At 45.8% G+C, this 20,163-nt stretch overlaps 5 protein-coding genes across 6 annotated transcripts; 2 read left to right on the plus strand and 3 right to left on the minus strand.

Moving 5' to 3' along the window:
• Nucleotides 1–13: 13 nt before the first annotated feature.
• LOC108098671 (methylcrotonoyl-CoA carboxylase subunit alpha, mitochondrial) lies at nt 14–2,924 on the minus strand. Its single transcript, XM_017201766.2, has 7 exons — nt 2,652–2,924; nt 1,777–2,542; nt 1,214–1,720; nt 862–1,153; nt 621–808; nt 392–563; nt 14–338 (listed from the first exon to the last, which is right to left on the minus strand). Exons 1-7 carry the CDS (start codon nt 2,690–2,692, stop codon nt 205–207), a joined length of 2,100 nt encoding a protein of 699 aa, XP_017057255.1. The 5' UTR covers nt 2,693–2,924; the 3' UTR covers nt 14–204.
• Nucleotides 2,925–3,361: 437 nt separating this feature from the next.
• Nucleotides 3,362–5,508, minus strand: LOC108098664 (protein telomere ends associated-like). 2 transcript variants are annotated; one of them, XM_017201741.2, is made up of 4 exons: nt 5,003–5,504; nt 4,634–4,948; nt 4,485–4,570; nt 3,362–4,363 (listed from the first exon to the last, which is right to left on the minus strand). In XM_017201741.2, exons 1-4 carry the CDS (start codon nt 5,431–5,433, stop codon nt 4,356–4,358), a joined length of 840 nt encoding a protein of 279 aa, XP_017057230.1. In that variant the 5' UTR covers nt 5,434–5,504; the 3' UTR covers nt 3,362–4,355. The 2 variants fall into 2 exon arrangements, with proteins under 2 accessions (XP_017057230.1, XP_017057229.1); XM_017201740.2 differs by having other exon boundaries at nt 3,362–4,570; nt 5,003–5,508.
• Nucleotides 5,509–5,636: 128 nt separating this feature from the next.
• LOC108098682 (bromodomain adjacent to zinc finger domain protein 1A) lies at nt 5,637–11,488 on the plus strand. Its single transcript, XM_017201791.2, has 6 exons — nt 5,637–6,121; nt 6,623–7,862; nt 7,930–10,322; nt 10,383–10,555; nt 10,617–11,058; nt 11,121–11,488. The coding sequence occupies exons 1-6, from the start codon at nt 6,009–6,011 to the stop codon at nt 11,218–11,220; spliced, it is 4,461 nt and encodes a 1,486-aa protein (XP_017057280.1). The 5' UTR covers nt 5,637–6,008; the 3' UTR covers nt 11,221–11,488.
• Nucleotides 11,489–12,477: 989 nt separating this feature from the next.
• LOC108098685 (DDB1- and CUL4-associated factor 5) lies at nt 12,478–18,006 on the minus strand. The gene is made up of 7 exons (XM_017201794.2): nt 17,510–18,006; nt 17,266–17,449; nt 16,871–17,137; nt 16,533–16,807; nt 16,334–16,464; nt 15,613–16,273; nt 12,478–13,326 (listed from the first exon to the last, which is right to left on the minus strand). Exons 1-7 carry the CDS (start codon nt 17,727–17,729, stop codon nt 12,887–12,889), a joined length of 2,178 nt encoding a protein of 725 aa, XP_017057283.1. The 5' UTR covers nt 17,730–18,006; the 3' UTR covers nt 12,478–12,886.
• LOC108098686 lies at nt 13,336–15,592 on the plus strand. The gene has a single exon (XM_017201795.1). It carries the CDS (start codon nt 13,701–13,703, stop codon nt 15,534–15,536), a length of 1,836 nt encoding a protein of 611 aa, XP_017057284.1. The 5' UTR covers nt 13,336–13,700; the 3' UTR covers nt 15,537–15,592.
• Nucleotides 18,007–20,163: the final 2,157 nt, after the last annotated feature.

A 20,163-nucleotide genomic window follows, 5' to 3' on the forward strand; every position in this document is an offset into this window, starting at 1 on the left:
AACAATTGAAGAAAACAATCGGAACATTTTTAATGCCGTGGGAATAAATACAACAAAATTCCATTATATGGACAAATTTATGCTTAACTCTAATAAATGCGCTATGGTATCCCTGAAGCAGATGCAGATCACCAAAACATTCTCAATAGAAACTTGTAAATAAATGCAGCTAAATCATCCCTGGTACGAAGTAACGCGAAATCTCTATAGCTCGGCTTTGTCCTCATCAACAAATGTAACCACGGCCGAGCCTTTGGCCACATTATCGCCCTCGGCTCCACCAATCGATTTTATTGTCGCATCCTTGGGCGCCTTTAGTATGTGTTCCATTTTCATGGCTGTCGACCAAAGATGAGTTATAAGATAAGAACAATAAAATTATTTTACATACCAATCAGAACGGCCAAACTGTCACCCTTCTTAACTCGGTCTCCTGGCTGCACCAGCACTTTCTCCAAAACTCCGGGCATAGGTGCCACCACGCGCGACCCACCTGATCCCAGTTGATCCATCTGCGCACCCAAGAACTTGGGCTGCACCAGCTCAAAATCAATCTTTCCACTCTGCATCAAGGTAACAATTAATAATCACGTACTATTTGAGTGAATAAAACTCTGTACCTCCAGGAACAAGCTGACACTGGGTCCATCAATATTGACGTTGTAAGTGGTGATGTTGTTATCAATATTTGCACGAATTTTCAGGCGGTCGCCATCTTCCACTGTGTCGGCCTTGATTACCTGCCAATCGCCATTATCCACTTGAATTTGCATCTCCTCGCCGTTAAACTTGGCGGCCACGGAGTAAGCTGAGGGATTTAGATATAGCAATGCTAGATTTGTAAGTAAAAATATATATTACCCTTATTATTGGCTTTCAAGTTGTAGGTGCGGACTAAGTCGTAATTAAGGCGCGCATTGGGTGTGGCGGCAAATGGGTCTTGGCCTCCCGTGCCGTTGCTAACGGCTGCCTGCAACTCGTTAAAAACCAGCGCCAAGGCAGCTTGGCTCAATTGCTGGTGACTGATTACAATTGGTGGAAAAAGAGTGTCGAAGTGCTCATCGATGAAGCCTGTGTGTACGTTAGCATGCTGAAATTCAGGATGCGAAGCCAGATCGATGAGAAAGTTGATGTTCGTGTCCAGCCCGGATATCTAGAAGTAGGTTAACATTACTAAAATCTACATAGGAGTTAAAAGGTATAGGATACCCACATGATACTCGCCCAGACGGGCAACCAAAGAATTTAGAGCCTGTGAGCGGTTTTCTCCCCAAACTACCAGCTTGGCAATCATGGGATCGTAGTGCACTGACACTTCATCCCCCTCGCGGACTCCCGTCTCCACACGAACATCGCTAGAAGGTACAGGAGTGGTCAAATAGCGCAGAGGTCCCGCTCCGGGTAAGAAACCACCACGAGGATTCTCCGCATAAATACGCGCTTCGAAGGCATGGCCGCGTCGGGTGATCTGCGACTGCTTTAACGGAAGACGCTCGCCAGCAGCAACGCGTATCTGCCACTCCACCAGGTCAGTGCCGGTGATCATCTCCGAAATGGGATGCTCGACCTGCAGACGGGTGTTCATCTCCATAAAGTGGAAGGAGAGGTCCTCCTTGTCCAGAATGAACTCCACAGTGCCTGCTCCAACGTAGCCCACGGCCTTGGCAGCCCGCACGGCGGCCTCGCCCAGTTCACGACGCAGTTCCTCCGATAAGCCAGGCTAGGGAGCAAATAAAGGTTAGTAGCAGAGTCTTCTTGCTGGTGAACAGATCTTACAGCTGGTGCCTCTTCAATAATCTTCTGGTGGCGGCGCTGCACGGAACAATCCCGCTCCCACAGGTAGACAGCATCGCCGTACTGATCCGCAAAGACCTGCACCTCTACATGGCGTGGCGATCGAACGTAACGCTCCAGCAGCACAGAGCTGTCGCCAAAGGACTTCTGGGACTCGGTGCGCGCGGAGTTCAGAGCGGTAAGGAAGTTGTCTGACGTTTCTGCGATTCTCATACCCTTGCCTCCTCCACCACGCACCGCTTTGATCATCAACGGAAAGCCGATGACATGGGCCTCCCGCTGCAGGCGCTCGTCCGACTGATCCTCGCCGTGGTAGCCGTTGATAATGGGCACTCCGGCAGCGGCCATGATAGCCTTGCTGGTGCTCTTTATACCCATGTCCCGGATAGCGGTGCTGGGCGGTCCCATGAAAATAACGCCCTCGCGCTGGCACAGCTCGGCGAACTCCACGGACTCGGACAGGAAGCCGTAGCCCGGATGTATGGCTTGGGCACCCGACCGCTTGGCAATATCTAAAATGTGCTCTCCCCGCAGGTAGGACGCAGAGGAAGCGGCCTCGCCAACGCGGTACGCCTCGTCCGCCAGTTGTGTATGCAAACTCTTCTCGTCTGGGTCGGAGAAGACGGCCACGGTGCGGACGCCAAGTTTGCGGGCTGTGCGAATAACCCGGCAGGCGATCTCCCCGCGGTTTGAGATTAGGATCTTGTTGATGGGCCGCACTTTTGGACTGCTTTCCGCGGCGAAGCCCCTGCAAAAAAACAAAAACAATTTGTCAATGTTTACGTAATCGATTGTGGGTGAAGAGGAACCAGTGGACTCTTCGCGGATTTTGGAGGCAACCTCGTCATTGTTCTCACCTGCCGGTTGCAACCAAATTGTGAAGTAGTCTTGTGTACATTATGTGTATGTTTTTATGCACAAGTTTTTAAAATATACTTATTCGGCACAAAAGTGCGATCGTCTCTTATCACAGCTAGTATACACATGCATGAGCGATAAACACTTTCTCGTGTCACGACTTTATGGTTAATATCTAGCCTCAGAATCAACTTCTGGGTAATTGTTTACTAGTGCGGTCTACGGTATCATGAAATCGGCAATTAAATGATTTGAAAACAACCACAAGACTTTATTTGGAATGTTAAAAAAATCAAATGTTGCATTGATATCGATATCGATAATTCGCCAATATATTTTCCATTTGAAAACATGAATGTCGGGCTTCGTTTTTAGTTAGCTGCCACAGAAACTTAACCTTCACTTTAAGATGCCAAAACTTCCCCCAAAAATTCTACAATTTTAAAAAGACATGACTTAAAGCTTTTTCAAAGAATATACATTTTTTAATAACACATTTATTTTTTGGTTAAATTAACCACTTAGTTATAATTATCTGTTTTCAATGGGCAACAAAAAGGAAGACAATAGACAGATAAAAAGGAAGACAATTTTGAAAAATATTAATAGAATTTCTTTCATTAAACTAAACTGAATGTCAGCCTGTTTCATTTGCTTCAGGTAGCAAAAGCTTTTTTAAAGAATATACATTTTTTAATAACATATTCGTACATGTTAAATTAAACACTAAGTTATATTTATCCGTTTTCAATGGGCAATAAAAATTTTTTATTCTGTTTTTTTAATAATTAAACTAATAATTCAGGTAATCCAAATGTAAGGTCATTACAGCTTCTGGAAAAATAAAAAGGAAGAAAATGTTGAAAATTTAAACTCAATAGTAATAGAATATCTTTCAATATACTAAACGAAATAAAATTTAAGCCTGTGTCACTTGCTACAGGTAGCAAAAGCTTTTTCAATGGGCAGCAAAAATCATTTTTTTTTTTTTTTATTTGTTTGATCCTGCGTGGCTAGTTTTTTTCCTCTTTTTCAGAATAACATGTTTCTGAGTAGCTGATGTACTTGGGATTACATCGCTACCCATTTGTTTTAAGTACTTGGTCCACCTAGGGGATGGCCAGCTTACAATATCATCAACATCTTCATTCAAAGTAATTTTTTTCCTCTTGTCAGTTGTGTTGGAAGGAAATTCGATGGGTTCCTGCCTAATTGTCTCCATATTTACGGAAATTGGTTCTTGTGATGATTGGCACCCATTTACGATTCCCTCGCTTTGAGTAGCATCAATATCTTTATCTTGCTCCTTCAAAGTAATTTTTTTCCTCTTGTCAGTTGTGTTGCAAGGAAATTCGATGGCTTCCTGCCTTATTGTCTCCACCCTTTCCGATGTAGGTTCTTGTGATGATTGGCCCCCATTTGCGTTTTCCTCGGACACTCTCTTGCTTTGAATACCATCAATATCTTTATCTTGCTCCTTCAAAGTAATTTTTTCCCTCTTGTCAGTTGTGTTGCATGGAAATTCGATGGCTTCCTGCCTTATTGTCTCCACCCTTTCCGATGTAGGTTCTTGTGATGATTGGCCCCCATTTGTGACTCCCTCGGACGCTAGTGGATTAAATGCAACTTGTGGCAACTTGGAGCCAAGGCTTACGTCTCCCACATTGATAAAAGTGGACTCATTATCCTCAGTGGACGGACCTTTAGGATCCTTTGAAAATAAGGTGATGAGTATTCTAATTGTTAGAAAAGGTTTTCTTTCCGGACAAATATTTTATGAGAATTAAATATATGGTTCTTATATTGTATTCTTAAAATAAAAATGAACTCACCCAAAGAAATTAAAATTGGGAATCGCTCCACTCCTTGTATTTTAGTGTTTTGTATCTCGTTCAAGATCTTTGGATCTTTCCTCGAACTACGAAATAATGAAAACAAAGGTTAAAGGAAAACATATTTGCGAAACGCTTTTGTTGCTTACTTGTTTTTAAGTGACTTCCTTTCCTTAATCTGCGAAAGCGTTTTCATTGCCTTATCATCATAGGGCCTGCCAGATTCTAGCAACTTGGCCAAAGGAGTATGTGGACATTCTTTGAAATAATTTCTCCTGCCACGATATTGTGGGAGCATGTAAAAGCGATTATAGAACTTTTTTAGGGTTCTATGACGCAATTTAACATCGTCCAACATCTTCAGACCATCCTCTCTGGTCTTGTTAATCTTGCAGAAAACCACTACTTTGTTGATATTGTTTTCAAAAGTTTGGAAAGATACAGGAAATATGAAGGTGCCACACCTCCCCAGACCGAAATGTTTTTAATGCCATCAGTTTGAATTGAATTCCACTTACTTGTCGACTTGAACTATCTCATCTCCAGATCTTAGTTTCTGGTTTCCCAGTAAATTTTTCGACTCTTTTTTAGTATTGGCTCCGTCGACCACAACCACTTGTTCTGATATTGGTTCACCCTCACTTATTATCAGTTCAGGGTCAAGAACCTTGAGCAACTTTTCTCGAATGCGACGAGGACAAGGGGCCACCTTGAACTGATACTTTTCTCGAATACTAGGATCTCTGTAAAAGGCTTCATAAAGCCATCGTGCGCACTCGTCGTCGGTTTTGTGCTTTCTAACGGCGATTCGCAGGGTGGCTATGATTTTAGCAAGGTTAACGATTAGCCTTTTAAACGTCTTAAAGGTTACGGGATAAATCTGATCTCTTAAAGCCGAATTGTAGATCGACGGCTCCCTGGATCGGCTTTTGCCCTTTAATTCAGACATCAAAACAAGCAGTAAATTATGAACAAAGTTTACAAAACGACAACTAAAGCCCCGAAAACAGCCAAAATAATACGACGCTAAAACTTTAGACGTTTAAGGTGAGACCGTACATAAAATTTAAAAATTCCGTTACTTATTTCAGAAATCTATCGGTCGATCATCTTCTTTTGGCCGCGTCTTTAGGCGTTTATGCGCCCGCCAAATGCGGTCACATTGTTTGTAAAAATTTTGCGAAGGCGCGTGAAAATATTCGGTGCGTTGAAAAACAGACGGATTTAAAGAGCTGATGTCGCTAAAGCTAAACGCAGAGGTAGTGGAAAGTGCCGGCAGAGTGTCGGTTGCAGAAGGCGTGTAAAATTGCGCTGGAACGCAACGCGCGAAATCAGAAAAACCGTTTGCATCGAAAGCCCCTCCAAAGAGGTGGGAAAATTTGGGCGCCTTTTGCGTCTGTCGCTTGGCGTTGTGAAATTTATAAGTTTCCCCGCATTTTTATCCTGTGAAGTGCTAACCGTGTGTTCTAAAGGATTGCCATTAAAAAGGTGGAGGCGTACAATCGCAAAAAAAAAAAAAACAAAATGCCTATTTGTAAGCGGGATGGATTCGAGAAGGAGGGCAAAAACGAAACATTCCACGACAACGATGAAGTTTTCTGTTGCTACATTACTAAACGCATTTTCCGCGACTATGAGTAAGTGCATAATATTTATGTTGTAAATGCATTCCTCAGCTCCCCCGCGAAGGACACAAAAGTATACAACAAAATCGACGCTGCAAAAGCGTTTGCCTTTTGATGTACGTGAACTTGCATTGGTACATCACTATAGGAGTGTGTGTTAGTGTGCGAGTCTCGTGGGCCTAGGGGAAAAAACGCTGTTTGGTGGCGGGAACAATTTACAGCTGCCGCCGCACAGCTGCTTAGTCGGCGTTGCCATCTGGTTTTTAGAAAAGCGCGCCAGCCCCAATTTTAAATTTATGAATTTAGAGAGTTAAATATAATCGTAAAAAATCCCTTTTTAAGACTAACAATATTGCGTGTCGTTTTTTTTAGTTATACACTCCATACTTTACCTGAAAAATATACAAATTATTTATGTTGTTGACTTACTGCTAAAATCCCAAGTTCGGAGTTTCAAAAACATTACACATGAATCAATTATAGCTATGCTAAAAAATGACTTTATTTACCCAGGAGCTACTTCCGGCACGTGATGGTAATCAATTCGACTGTGTGGCAGTGCGAGGCCACCGGAAAGGAGAACCTTACGTTCGAGGAGGCGGTTAAGAGCGAGCGAGCCGCACGCAAGAAGATGGAGCAATTCAAGCAGAGCCTCCGGGCACCCGTGCTCCTGGTAGTGGAGCATGCTCGCCAGTCGGCTGTTAACACTCTAAATCTGATGGTCGCCAAGTTCCTGCGCAAGCGCTACTTCATTGGTGAGGAGGTGACGGTGCAGGCGAAGAAGAACACCATCTACACTGTGGTGGGCATCAGTTTGGATAAAAACTTACCGGAACCGGGAAATGGCATCTACGAGGACACCGACAGCCTGGTCTACAGACTCCGCCCGAATAAGGGAGATCCCAGCTTGGAGGTTGAGCTGCCCTTCAAGCAACTGCGTCGATCACGCACAGAGTTTAACATGGAGAACCTGAGCATGTTCATTAAGAGCAACGTGACGCGCGTGGAGGGGCTCCTGCGACCTAAACCAGAGGCATACAAGCAGTTCGTGACAGACCCCGGTGTGAGCTTCTCCACCATCTTCATTGGCAAAATGCCGCGCTATTCGCCCGCCAAGATTAAGAAACCGGATGCTAAGGATGCCAAGAAGCAGTCCACTCTCAACAAGTATATTGTGGCTGACGAGGCGACGGCTGCCAAGTCCAAGGCAAAGGCGAAATCCGATGCCAAATCGCTTGCTGAGGAAATGGAACGTGTGAAGCGAGAAAAGGAGGCCAAGCTGATTGAGATGGAGAGGCAAAAGGCGGAGAAGAAAGCGCAGCTCATGGAGCGCGTTGAAAGCGAGTGCAATTTGTTGCTCCAGAAGACCGACGATCTGGAGAGAACCGACCAGAAGAGGCTGCCCCGCTATAGACAAATAGTCACTGTGCTGCCCGAGCGACTCCTGGGTGACGCCTTCATGGTGCGAGAGTTTATGCACACATACGCGGGACTCTTGTCCGGGATCGAGGTGTTCCGCCAGAACCTCAGCTTCTACGAGATGACCCGAGCGCTGACTACGCGAGAGATCGCGGGTCCGCTGTCCGACATCCTTCTCGTACTTCTCGGCACTATTTTTGATCTGCAGAAGGAGGAGGAGGAGGAGAGTGCAGTGTACTACCTCACTCGGTCGGCCCAGGCACACGAACCCTACAACTCTATGAGCCAAGCCATCAAAAGTCACATCTACGCCAAACGCCATTTTTCCTTTAAGGTACAGTACCTAAGCCGTTTTGCATTCAAGTAAACTGTTTAAATAAAAGTTCCACCTTTTTTGCTAGGTCAATGAACTACCGCTGGACGCGTTGACCATAAGCGAAGTGCTGCGCTTACACCTGCTCGGATCTGGAGCCATCGTGAATGAGAGGGCGGAACGATGGAGGGTGATGTACCGAAACGGGTATTCCTCGAGGGAAGATCCTGGGCTGGAGCTGCGCCTGCACCACCCGCACATCCTGCGCTCCCTAAAAACACATTCCATATATCAGCTTAAGTTCAGGGATATAGTGCACTTGATTCGGTGCCTAATGTCCCAGATTCTTACTTACTCGGGCACCATTAATTTGATTGAGGAGCGCATGGAGCAGACGGCAAAGGCCAAGCAGGATCTGCGAGCCCTAGTCGTCGCGGAAAATAGGCGTCTGGCTACTGTGGAGATCAACAGGAAAAAACTTACTCAAACACACCATCTAGAGTCTATTGCCGCTGAGCCAGAAAAGAAAGAAGCGATGGCGGAAAAATTCAACAAAAGCATCGCAGAGCTTCATGCCCAATCGGATCAGCATCACCGAAAGCATGAGCAGCAAATGCTTAAGTTGCATTCCCAACTGTTTAATTTCTTGGTGTTTCTGGGCATGGATAGATGCTACAGAAAGTACTACGTTTTGGAGTCGATGCCAGGGATCTTCATCGAGCATTCGCCGGACAGCCTGGACACTTGCATGGAGCAACCACCAGCAAACAAGTCGCAACTAGAGATTCGCCAACAAGCAACGTTGCCGAAAAATCGCAAGGACCTGAGAATATATCTTCTTAAACTCTACGGGGACGGTGACACGAAGACCAAAAGAAAGGCAAAGCAATCGCAAGAGAACAAGGAAAACCAGGAGCATCGCCTCAATGGCAGTGCTGAACCCATGGAACTGGACTCGGACTCCCCGGAGGCTCCCACCCAGTTTGAGTTGATGATGTGTAGCGGCGACAAGAAGAATTGCATTGTGCACGATCCCAAAAACGGGCATAGGCAAATCTGGTCATACATCTATAAACCGGAGGAAATCGATGAGCTAATAAGGTCACTAAATCCCAATGGTCTGCGAGAATCCGAGCTACTCCAAGAACTTACCGTTCTGCGATCCCTCATTGAACAGCATGTGAAAACATGCCCTGTCGAACTTCTTACCTTGGAGAACGAGGCGATGCGCAAAAAGTTCTTGGCAACGATGGCATCTGAAACGAACCGTAAGTACGGAGAAGCAAACTTTGGACTGCCAAATGGAACCGATTTGAGCGAAGTGATGCGCCTGCATCTGGTGGATCGTCTGGTCCAGTTCGAAAGTGATATTTACACGGGCGATCTTGGGCGCCTAAAGGTTAAGGACATGGAAAAGTGGCGAAAGGATTTGATTGGGGGCAACTATGATCCGCAGTGCAAGCTGCAGTGGGGTCCGGGTGGAAAACTTGAAGATGAGGCTGCCAACAGTTCTGACAACGACTCCCATGACACTCATGAGGGCGATGACGGCGCCCTCCTGGGTAAATTTGCCAGAATGCCGTACCGTGATCCTGGCCTGTATTTGGCTGCTTCTGCGGACACAGAGTCTCCACCAGACAGCGACGATGAGAACGGTCTGCCTGCTAATGCCGTTTCCATTCCGATGGAAGTACATAACATGGCCTCGGCCCTTCTCCAAGTGGAGCAGGCCATCGGGAAACGCTTCCTTAAGGAGCCCTACGGCATGAAGAAGTGGGATCCGAAGCAGGAGGCCCAGAGACTCGCCTGCGAATCGCGTCTGCATCAGTGGGAGGTGTCGCTTATGGAGAGCACCAGCTTTGCGCAGGTGTTCCTTCACCTGAACATCCTGCACGACTGTGTCCAGTGGAGGCGGTCCACCAACAAGTCCTTGTGCAAGGTCTGCCGTCGTGGCAGCGACCCGGAGAAGATGCTGCTGTGCGACGAGTGCAACGCCGGCACCCACATGTTCTGCCTGAAGCCCAAGTTGCGTTCCGTTCCTCAGGGGAACTGGTACTGCAATGACTGCGTCAAGAGTCTGGGTCTTAATAATGGCCAAAACGACAAGGATAAAAAGCAGGCGGCAAAGAAGAAGCGCAAGTTTATTGTTGAAGAAGAGGTGGACGAGCCTACCGATGAAAAAGATGAAGACGAAGATGAGGAGGAGGAGGAGGAGGGGGATGGCGATGGCGATGGCGATGGCGAGGAGGAGGAAGAGGACGAAGAAGACGATAACACAGATGAGGATAATGATGAGGAAGTCGCGGACGACAAAAGTATGACCTCCACGCGCTCCTCTGAGAAGCTCAACGGGCGACCGAGGAGGCAGTCCCGAACAGGGCGTACCAAAGAGGTTGAGACGGTCACCGAGGAAGAGAGTGAAAGCGTTGAAGCCAGCGATGACTCATCACTGACAGCCGATGAAGAGACAGCCGAAGAGTCGTAAGTTAATGGTGTCCTTAGGTACCTCTTTCACAGAATTAATCGTGTGCCTATTCACAGCGACGAGGAGAAGGTATGTCAAAAGTGTTTCTACGACGGCGGCGAGATCAGATGTGTGCAGTGCAGATTGTTCTTCCACCTGGAGTGCGTCCACCTCAAGCGACCGCCGCGCACTGAGTACACGTGCAAAATGTGCAAACCAATGCCGAAACCCAGGCGCCGTCACAGTAACAGTGAGTCAACAAGCTAATCAAGTATGTTGCTTACTCAATGTCCTTCTTTTTATGTGCCCAGTGAATGGTGACGATGACGACGACGAGGATGAGCCGCAAGCCAAGCGCTCTCGCTCCTCGCGCAGCTCGGTGCGCTTGTCTGTCGACAAATCCGCACGCCAAAGCAACGGTAACAACAACAATAATAACAACAGCGCCAACAACAATAACCACCGGCGGAGCGGCCGCAGAACAAACGATAACCTGCCGCTTAACAGCGCCGCCTTGTACGATTTGCTGGAGCAAATTATGAAGCACAAGGCCGCGTGGCCGTTTCTCCGTCCCGTACTGACGTCGGAGGTGCCGGATTACCATCAGATCATCAAGACGCCAATGGATCTAGCTAGGATTAAGTCCAAGCTAAACATGGGCGCCTACCAGCTAAACGAGGAGCTCCTGAGTGACATCCAGTTGGTGTTCAGAAACTGCGATTTGTACAACGTAGAGGGCAACGAGATATACGAGTGAGTAGAAGAAGTTGATCTGTTATTGCATCTTAATACAATTTTGAATACTGCACCTTCAGCGCTGGCTGCCAACTGGAGCGATTCGTGATCGAGCGCTGCAAGAACATGCAGTTGCCGTTTCGACCAAGCGACATGAACGGAGAAATCGAAACCTGCTGAGCCGAATGCTGATCTCCGCTTGCTATCGTGTAAATTTCTACCTTCTCTAGAGTTAAGCGCAACCATTCGCAGTCTTAAGTAGACTTAAAGATGTTCCCTATGTTTAATCTTAGCATTTATATGCATACCAGTTCAAAGTTCAGCACACGCACAAGCAAAAAAAAATCTTATCTGTTGGTTCATAAGACATTATGTATTTTTAAATTATTGTAGCCATTACGAAAAATTTACAAACAATAAATGAAATAAGAGAAATTTAACAACTTAAGAGGCACAACTAGTGTGAAGTTTTAAAAATTTTTTTTTTTTTCATATTTCCGTTATTTCCTTTAAAAATAACATATTAAAATTTCAAATCGATATGTCAAATAGTTTTTGAGTTATAGCAATTTTAAGAGCACCCGCTCTTATAACAGTGAATACAATCATTTTATCTTTAAGGGGTTATATCCAGTTGCGATTTTGAAAAAATCGAAATTTTTTTTTTTGCATATTTTGAAAGTATATATATCTAAGAAGATTATCTGAAAATTTCAAAGTATTCCGGTAAATAGTATTGGAGTAATCAGTGTATTTGTAAAGACGTCTCCCATGTAGTTCAACTAGTAGCCAAAACTTTAAATGCGTTTTTCTCGAAACTATGTCTTCAAAATCGGTGAGGAAAATTTCTCGGAGACGGCTTGACCGATTGACTTGAAACTTTCACATTCTCTTCTTAGATATTTTTTTCAGGTAATGAGACTTGGAATTTTGGCTCCGACAAAAATTTCGATTTTTTTAGCCACTTCAAAGTTGAAATTTTTGTGCCAAAAACAAAGTTTTATGTTTGGGAAGCCGCCATTTTGTCAAAAATCAAAATTTTGAAAATCCCAAGTCTCATTACCAGCATTTGTCTATTCTTTACGTAATCCTTCTGGTTTTTTGTATTTCTGATCATATGGACCGGAGATATTTTCCTCACCGCAAAACCCTTTTTTGAAGTGGATCCTCGGGAGATCCTCTACAGGACCGACGGAGTCCAAAAAAAAATTTTTTTTTAAATGTATTCTAAAACTAGAAAAAATTACCTATCTTTTCATATATAACACGTATACATACAATAAATAGCCTCTCCAAAAATAATTTTCAAAAAAGCTCATTTTTTTGGCCTCGCAACTGGATATAACCCCTTAAATGAGTTTTCTCGAAACAGCATTTTCCGAATTTCCGAAAGGAAAGATTATTGTAAGAGGTTTTAAAAATTCAAGTAAAGTAGGAAGGAGCGCCTTGAATAACACTTCTCCGGTGTTTATGAAAAATATGTCTCCCGGTCGTTCTGAGTAGTTTTATTATTAATCATAAGTGATTTTGAATTGTTCGCATTTCTTTATTATGCACTTTAAAAATACAAAGTTCGATAGGTTTTATATGTTGGTAACATAAAAGTAGTTAATCACACGATTTGTTTTAAGAAAGTAGGTTCGCTTTATAAAAACCCTTTTTTCTTTGTTTCTATCAAAAACTACGAAGTGTAGTTATAAATACTATGAAAGCTAAGCTATGAACGAATATGTGAGTTTCAGCGGAGATCCAAACGTAAAGTGGATGGTTGTTTATGCTTATGAACATAATTTGCCTGCCATAGTGCTTCAAAAAGCTATTATCTGGGCTTCAGTATGAGGCCAATCTACATGGACGAGGACGTGGACGCTGTCGACTCCGCATTACAGATATCCGGAATTAGACCGTTGACTGCCTTGCTATTGTGGATCGACGTCAGTTGGCTGTTATTATTGGTCTCCAGTTCGGGGGAAAAAGGAAGAGAACTGGAGTTGCTGGGAGCCTGGGACAGCTGCGCCTCCATGGAGGTCATTGAGCTGGTGGAGGAGCTGGCCCCATGCTCGTCTTCGCTTTCGTTGGCAATGTTGTTGTGATTGTTTCCCTCCTCTTCATAGCCATTGTCCGCCTCCGGACAGTCGGAGTCTCTTGAAGCGCTGCTTTCGATTTCGCTGTCCGTTTCGGTGGGACGTAATCGACGAGTCGTTCTCCTGTGCTTGTCTGAAAAACGCTGACGCTTTAACTTTCGTTTGCGATCGGTTCGATCGACAAGGGTTTGCGTTTTTTCAACTGAAACAGAAAAATCGTTAATGAAAAGAATATTTTGCGTGAAATATATTTAGTGAAAAATTCATTCGGAGTGTGTTTCAGTTACATCCCGTTGTAGTTACTAATAAAAGGTACGGTAAAGGTAAGCATACACATATGTATATGGGCTTGGGCACCATAAATGGCCCCATGACTTGGCCAAGTTAAGTAGTGTCAACAAGCCCCAGGCACTTGCCAATAATTGTGCGCAGCAGTCCGCCCTCAGGTGTCACCGGTTCTGACACTAAGCAAACACTCGACAAAGAGGATGTCAGCCGACCTACACCCTTAGAGCGTGAGTCCAGTGTCCTATTGTTGGCTACACAATCTCAGCCAGAGGTTCAGTAACTCCTGACATGGCGACGACGCTGCAGCTAATTATGCTAACCCTCGTGGGAGGCACCGCTGCTCAAGCCAATAGCACGGACTTCACGCTGGTTCTGGCTTCGATTTTGGGGCAGCTGGAGGGTGGCCTTGAACTCCACCTAAGAAGTCCTGCAGACGGAAACAACGACCTGATCCAGTTTCTGATGACGACGGGAGCGATCTCTCTTAAAATTCGTCTGAATCAGGACGACGAGCCTCCGACAGCGGAACTTTGCCGTCACAATTTATATTTGTTTGAAAATGTGCAGCAAATGCAAGGAATCCTAAACCACTTGCTCGACACAGAAGGCTTTTACATACTGGCTTTGGAAAGCTATACACCTGTTGATGACGAACCTTTAGTGGACTTTATGGGCAAGGTCTGGCTCCAACATGGACACAGTCGGGTTTACTACGCTCAGTTGAATATGGGACGGATTGTGCTCTACAATCCTTTCAAGCAAATGGTAGTGTTGGTTCGAGGTCCCAAAACGTATACCACAATCTACAAAAATTTGGCCGGCCATCCCTTGAGAATATACATCTTCGACTCGGTTTACTCCAGTGTAACGGGCGATGGCGAAAGCCATAAGGTAGTGAGCGTGAATGGGGCGGATGCAAAGCTGGCCAAGATCGTGGCCAGGCAGTTGAACTTCACGTCCGATTACCTCTGGCCGGATGACGAGTTCTTTGGAGGTCGCCTGGCGGATGGATCGTATAGCGGCGGCGTGGGTCGGGCCCACCGTGGCGAGGTGGACATCATCTTCGCGGGATTCTTCGTCAAGGACTACCTCACCTCCCGCATCCAGTTCAGCGCAGCCGTCTACATGGACGAGCTCTGCCTGTATGTGCAAAAGGCCCAAAGGATCCCGCAGTCCATCCTGCCCCTCTTCGCTGTGCACGCGGATGTGTGGCTCTGCTTCCTGTTGGTGGGCCTCCTTGCGTCCCTGGTCTGGCTCCTTTTGCGGACTCTCAACGTTGCCCTCCGCATCGAACGCATACCAGATGACTCCCAGACGGGAATAGGTTACCTTGCAGAGGCTCGTCGCATTTTCATCGACACCTGGGTCGTTTGGGTGCGAGTGAACGTGGGCCGCTTTCCGCCTTTCCACTCGGAGCGCATCTTCGTGGCTTCCCTGTGCCTGGTGAGCGTGATCTTCGGAGCTCTGCTTGAATCCAGTTTGGCTACAGTGTACATACGACCTCTTTACTACCGCGATGTCAACACCTTGAGGGAACTGGATGAGTCCGGCCAACCAATCTACATCAAGCATCCTGCCTTCAGGGACGACCTCTTCTATGGCCACGACTCGGAGGTCTATCGGCGGCTGGATGCAAAGATGATGCTGGTCGCCGAAGGCGAAGAGCGCCTTATTGAAATGGTGTCCAAGAGAGGCGGGTTTGCGGGAGTAACCCGCTCGGCCAGCTTGGAGCTGAGCGACATTCGCTACGTGATGACCAAGAAGGTGCACAAGATTGCCGAGTGCCCCAAGAACTATCATATCGCCTACGTCCTGCCACGCCCCTCTCCGTACTTGGAAGATGTTAACCGCATCGTGCTGCGCCTGGTGGCTGGAGGAATCGTGGGCTTGTGGACGGGGGAGGCGAAGGAGCGAGCCAAGTGGCGCATCCAGCGATTCCCCGAGTACCTGGCCGAGCTGGACGCCGGCCGGTGGAAGGTGCTCACCCTGTCCGACGTCCAGCTGGCCTTCTACGCCCTCACCATAGGATGTCTAATGTCGGCTGCTGTGTGTCTGGCGGAGATCTTCCCGGGTCGCAAGAAGAAGTTTGAACTCAAAAATGACAAATTGTCCCATAGCTTATAGATTTCTTGATGTTATTAAACGCTCACCTTGAACATTGCCCCTGACCAAGGTGTCTGTGTGACGTTAGCAAGCTTACCTGCTCTCGAATTCTCAGTCCGCCGGGGACTGCGGTTGAGCTGGTCGTCGGAGCGGTGTTGCTGCTCCCGTGCTGCTGCCTCCGCCGATGTGGTGGGCAGCTCGTCGTTCCGAAAAAGACGTTGCGTCTCTTCAAGCCAATCGCTGATCCGCGCCTGCGTGGCCATTTGCTTCTGCTCGCCGAGGAGACGCTGGAGCAGCAAGTCCACGTTGCGCGGCTGTCCAGTGGTGCCCCTCACCGCCAGCTGCAGCAAGGCACGTCGCTTCTTGGCGATCAGGTAGAAGATGCGGTTTGGATGGGTCTGCAAGCTCAGCTTGCTCACGTTGGGTGTGTCGACGTCCTCCCGATCGTGGCTCCCCTGCTCCCTATCCGGCCGAGAATCTTGATCCTGTCCACGCTCCTCTTCACTAGGCTCCTCCGTCGCCGAGCTGGCTGCGCTGCGCTCCGTAGAGGTGCTCGAGCTGCTCCAGGACTCGAGCTCGTGCTGCACCAGAGCGTCGAAGAAGGCCAGCATCACCTCATCCTCGTCTGTGTTGCGGGCGCTGAAGTCCTGGGACACATGGTCCGATGACTCGCGGTGCAGGGCGCGGTTGCAGTAAGGCCGGGCCTCGGATTGGGTCAGGGATCCCTCCCAGCCCTGCTGGGCAAAGGGGCTCCACAGCTAAGGGCGGGTTAATAATGAGTTAATAACTAAATAGCAACCCAGATGACTATAACTTACCTTGATGATCTTCTCCACGCCGGAGGAGGCGAGCAAGCAGCGCTGGCGGTTGTAGCGCACCTGGTTGACTATCGAGCGGTGGCCAGTGAGGATTACAGGCGGGGTCTCCATCCACTGGTTCTTTTCCTCCACTGAGAAGGGAAAAACACACAGTCAGTTAACCAGTCCACCAGTATCGGGATCCCCCAAGCAAACGCACAATCCACTCCATCCAGCCGCCAGATGAACATGTTGAAGTTGTCCGAGCCGGAGACCACCAGCTCGTCTTGCGGCCCCGCGAACGTGCAGCTCTTCATGGTGCACGAGTTGAAGTACTCTTCGTGGTAGAAGGTGGCCACCGGCTCCGGGGACCCGGGGCTGTACAGGATCGGTGGCAGCCGGCGGTGCAGGGTGAGCAGCAAGGTGCCGTTGCAGTTGAAGCGCACACTCATGCAGCTCGGGGACTCCGGGATGTAGCTGTACTGGCAGAGGGCCCTGGATCAAGGTAGGACTTAAGACTTGGTCGGGAGAGTCTGGAAAGTGCCACGAGAAACTCACTGCTGGTGGTGGCGCAGGTCCCAGAGCATGGCTCCCCTCTTGGCGTTGGCGGTGGCCAGGAAGTTGCCGTTCAGGGGGTGGAACTCTACGGCATTGAAGGGCGTCTTGAACTTTGCCAGAGCCAGGGGTTCCGACTTGCCTGCCCGCAGGTCGTACACCAGGATTTCGCCGTGCTCAGTGGCCACGCTCAGCATATGGCCACTAGTCCTGTCTACACTCAGGCCATAAACAGGGCCATCGTGCGAGAAGTAGTTTATAGTTTTTCCACTAAATAAAAGGACAGAATGTTGTAAAGGTCTTTTGATTAGATTTTGAGTGGATACAGTGACGAAAGTAACGATAGTTATTATTGTTATACTTTTATCCTAAATGTAATAATTAAACAGGTATCTCACGTTTCCAGGTCGTGTTGGATGACCAAGTCATCGTTTCCCCCGGAGAAAATGTAGGTGTTTTGGGTGTCGAATCCCAGACAAAAGATGTTGCTGGCATGCCTTTCGTTCATGGCCCGTGGCTTTCCCAGTTGGGACACCACCTCGCGGTCAATGTTCCACAGCAAGACCCGCTTGTCGTCGCCTCCTGGGGAGGAAAGGGGGACACGGTTTAGCTGGGAGCCTATCAACAGGTAGTTCCACTTACCCGAGGCCAGAAACTGACCATCCTGCCCGCTGAACTCCAGGGCGTTCACGCAACCATAGTGACCGGTAAGGTTGCGCTGGAAGAAGTTCTCCGCCGCACCGAGGCGCTCTCGAAAGATGGCCGACGGAAGGTGGCCTGCCACCAACCTATTCTCCCGCTGGTTAAGGGCCAGGTCAAGATTGCGGGATTCGAGGGAGCGCAGGTTCCGCCACAGACTCATTTTGAGAGGTCTGGTGAGCAGCTCTGCTTAATCTTAATTTTAGCTCAAATTGTGGCTCAGACTCTGTGGATTCGAACTGCAACCGCAGTGCACTCTTTTCACATCGGAACCAAATCCCAATTACGCACTTTTTAAATGCTTCAGTTTATATTTTCAGTTGGAAAGTTGCTTGCGGAAAAGCAAACACAAAAGTCAATTTTTTTGAGAACTGCGACGACTCGTTTCGACGGCTTTAATCATCGTTCCCTAATCAAAATGAAAACAGAAAGTATACAAACCGAGGAACCACCAAACAGCTGTTCGCTCAGCCAGCTACAGTGGGATCAAAGTGCTCAAAAAGGTCATCAAAATCGGGAGATCGAAACCGTGGGAAGGTGGAAATTGCAACAAATAAATTTATTCAAGATATATAGCAGTGGAGGATTTACGGGGGGTTTTTGGGGTTCAAGCCCTCACCAAAAAACTGAACCTAACTCGGCCAATTTTACCCATTTGCATTTGCAGAGCGGTAAAATTGAATTGCAACTATTCGTTTATAATTGAATAATTTTACAATATTTAGAAATGTATATGAACTGATATAAAGTTAACTCCCGAGATTAACATATAAATTCCACAGAGTAGATTAACACTGAAAAATTTTTTTTCAATCGAAAACCCTCCCAGATTGAAATTCTAAATCCGCCGCTGCATATCTCTAAAAGTTTCTTAGAGAACTCTTGAAGGGACTGCACTCAAAATTTTCCATTCTGGGACGGTCGATATTTTGACCCTCGTTCATGTCAGATTTTTCAAGTATTTGATAATGTTGCCCTCCACAGCACTTCCAGATCCCATAACTTGGCAAATTAACATGCGACTCCAAAGTGGCATACCTCTAAATGTTTGTTATAGAGTAGAATTATAGAATTAATTGCATTCAAAATTATCCATTCTGAGATGCTCGATATTTTGACCCCTGTTCATGTCAGATTTTTTTTAAGTTTTCGATAATATATCATTTTTATTTTTAACGCTTTGTGCGTGCTTGCTGCTATCACTTCCACTAGTATACTTTCATAAGCACATAGTAATTACCACAAAGCGTTACAATTTTTTGCAGTATCTGAGGAAGTACTCTTCCAAATGTGAAATTGCATACATCGATGAGTTCGCAATAAAATTTCCTATCCGATGGCATTCACATTTGATCTGTTTCAATCAACTTACTCAAGGATGAGTTAAATTGCATTCTGTGGCATAGATAGTTGGGCTTCTTTGCTTTCCAAAACTATACTTTGTTTGGCTGCGTGCTTATCCGCGTAGCAAAAATAAATTGGTAATAAAACGTGATAAATAGCGTCGTTTAAAGTATTTAAATGGCATAAATAAATGCCAAATAAATAAATAACAAGAAAGGAAGCTGGCCTCGGGAAGCCGAAGCTTTTATTCCCTTGCAGTCATCATAAACGTTTTACTTCACAGTTTCACGTTTATTTTCACCGATGGTTCCTATGGTAACTGTATGATATAGTCGTCTGATTTTAATGAAATATAATTAAATTGTTTATTAATAAAATCAACGAAAATAATTAAAAAATAAATAATTCAAAATCTGATTAAAATTAAAAATGTGACTTAAAATTAGTACATTTTGCCCAATTTTCAGCAAACCCACGTTTTGAAAATTTGGACAGAGGTTACAACATAAAAATTAAAAAAAATCGGATAAAAAATAAAAAAATGTATTCTACTATTGATGCAGTTGCTAAAAATTTATTTTTATTATAAACTTTTAGACGTGTGCCGCTTAGAAATCAGTTTGAAAATATAAAAGTTATGGACATTTAGACATGCAAGCTTCTGACTGAAATTATATTCCCTCTGCAAGGATATAAAAAGTGAACCTCAAAGTAAATTTAGAAATAGATCATTTTAGTTAAATTTGCCCTTGTTTTGGAAAAGAGCAGTGAAACAGATTATTTTTAAATAAAAAATAGTAGATTGAAGGGATTGCCAATGTTCAAATAAACTGATAAAATGGATGTCAGTATATCTGATAGCTTTAGCTTTTTTAATAAATTAACCACAAAATTTGAGCACCAAGCTAAATGCAAAAGGCTAAAAAAATTATTTTAAATGTGAAATGTTAAAAAAAATACATAAAATGTTAATTTAATGTTAATATAATTTTAATTTAATATAATGTAAATGTAATGTTAACTTAATGTTAATTAAATTAATATGGCCACGTCAGCCACAATGATAATTAATTTTTTTTTTCGTTTTCTTGCACTTATAATTCCCAAATGGTTCTGGCTGATTCGTAGTGGGATACCCCTTGATTTTGGCCAATTTCTCAAGTTCTCCGGGATGACCGGCAGTTTCTCTAAGAAACTCTCTCCGGTCTCTGGAAGTGTGTGTGTGCGTGTGTGTTGGTGAAGTGGTTGCAGAG

Source organism: Drosophila ficusphila, unplaced genomic scaffold (assembly GCF_018152265.1).
Source record: "Drosophila ficusphila isolate 14025-0441.05 unplaced genomic scaffold, ASM1815226v1 contig_791, whole genome shotgun sequence".
Classification (NCBI taxonomy): domain Eukaryota; kingdom Metazoa; phylum Arthropoda; class Insecta; order Diptera; family Drosophilidae; genus Drosophila; species Drosophila ficusphila.

Coding starts and splice junctions, on each gene's coding strand:
- LOC108098671 (XM_017201766.2), bottom strand. CDS start 2,692: ATGTACACAAGACTACTTCACAATTTGGTTGCAACCGGCAG. Junction 809..861: donor CTTGAAAGCCAATAATAAGG/GTAATATATATT, acceptor TAAATCCCTCAG/CTTACTCCGTGGCCGCCAAG. Junction 339..391: donor CAGTTTGGCCGTTCTGATTG/GTATGTAAAATA, acceptor TTTGGTCGACAG/CCATGAAAATGGAACACATA.
- LOC108098664 (XM_017201740.2), bottom strand. CDS start 5,433: ATGTCTGAATTAAAGGGCAAAAGCCGATCCAGGGAGCCGTCGATCTAC. Junction 4,949..5,002: donor GAGATAGTTCAAGTCGACAA/GTAAGTGGAATT, acceptor CGGTCTGGGGAG/GTGTGGCACCTTCATATTTC. Junction 4,571..4,633: donor AGGAAGTCACTTAAAAACAA/GTAAGCAACAAA, acceptor ATTATTTCGTAG/TTCGAGGAAAGATCCAAAGA.
- LOC108098682 (XM_017201791.2), top strand. CDS start 6,009: ATGCCTATTTGTAAGCGGGATGGATTCGAGAAGGAGGGCAAAAACGAA. Junction 10,323..10,382: donor GAAGAGACAGCCGAAGAGTC/GTAAGTTAATGG, acceptor GCCTATTCACAG/CGACGAGGAGAAGGTATGTC. Junction 10,556..10,616: donor CAGGCGCCGTCACAGTAACA/GTGAGTCAACAA, acceptor TTATGTGCCCAG/TGAATGGTGACGATGACGAC.
- LOC108098686 (XM_017201795.1), top strand. CDS start 13,701: ATGGCGACGACGCTGCAGCTAATTATGCTAACCCTCGTGGGAGGCACC.
- LOC108098685 (XM_017201794.2), bottom strand. CDS start 17,729: ATGAGTCTGTGGCGGAACCTGCGCTCCCTCGAATCCCGCAATCTTGAC. Junction 17,450..17,509: donor TGGTCAGTTTCTGGCCTCGG/GTAAGTGGAACT, acceptor TTTCCTCCCCAG/GAGGCGACGACAAGCGGGTC. Junction 16,465..16,532: donor GCGGCTGGATGGAGTGGATT/GTGCGTTTGCTT, acceptor TTCCCTTCTCAG/TGGAGGAAAAGAACCAGTGG.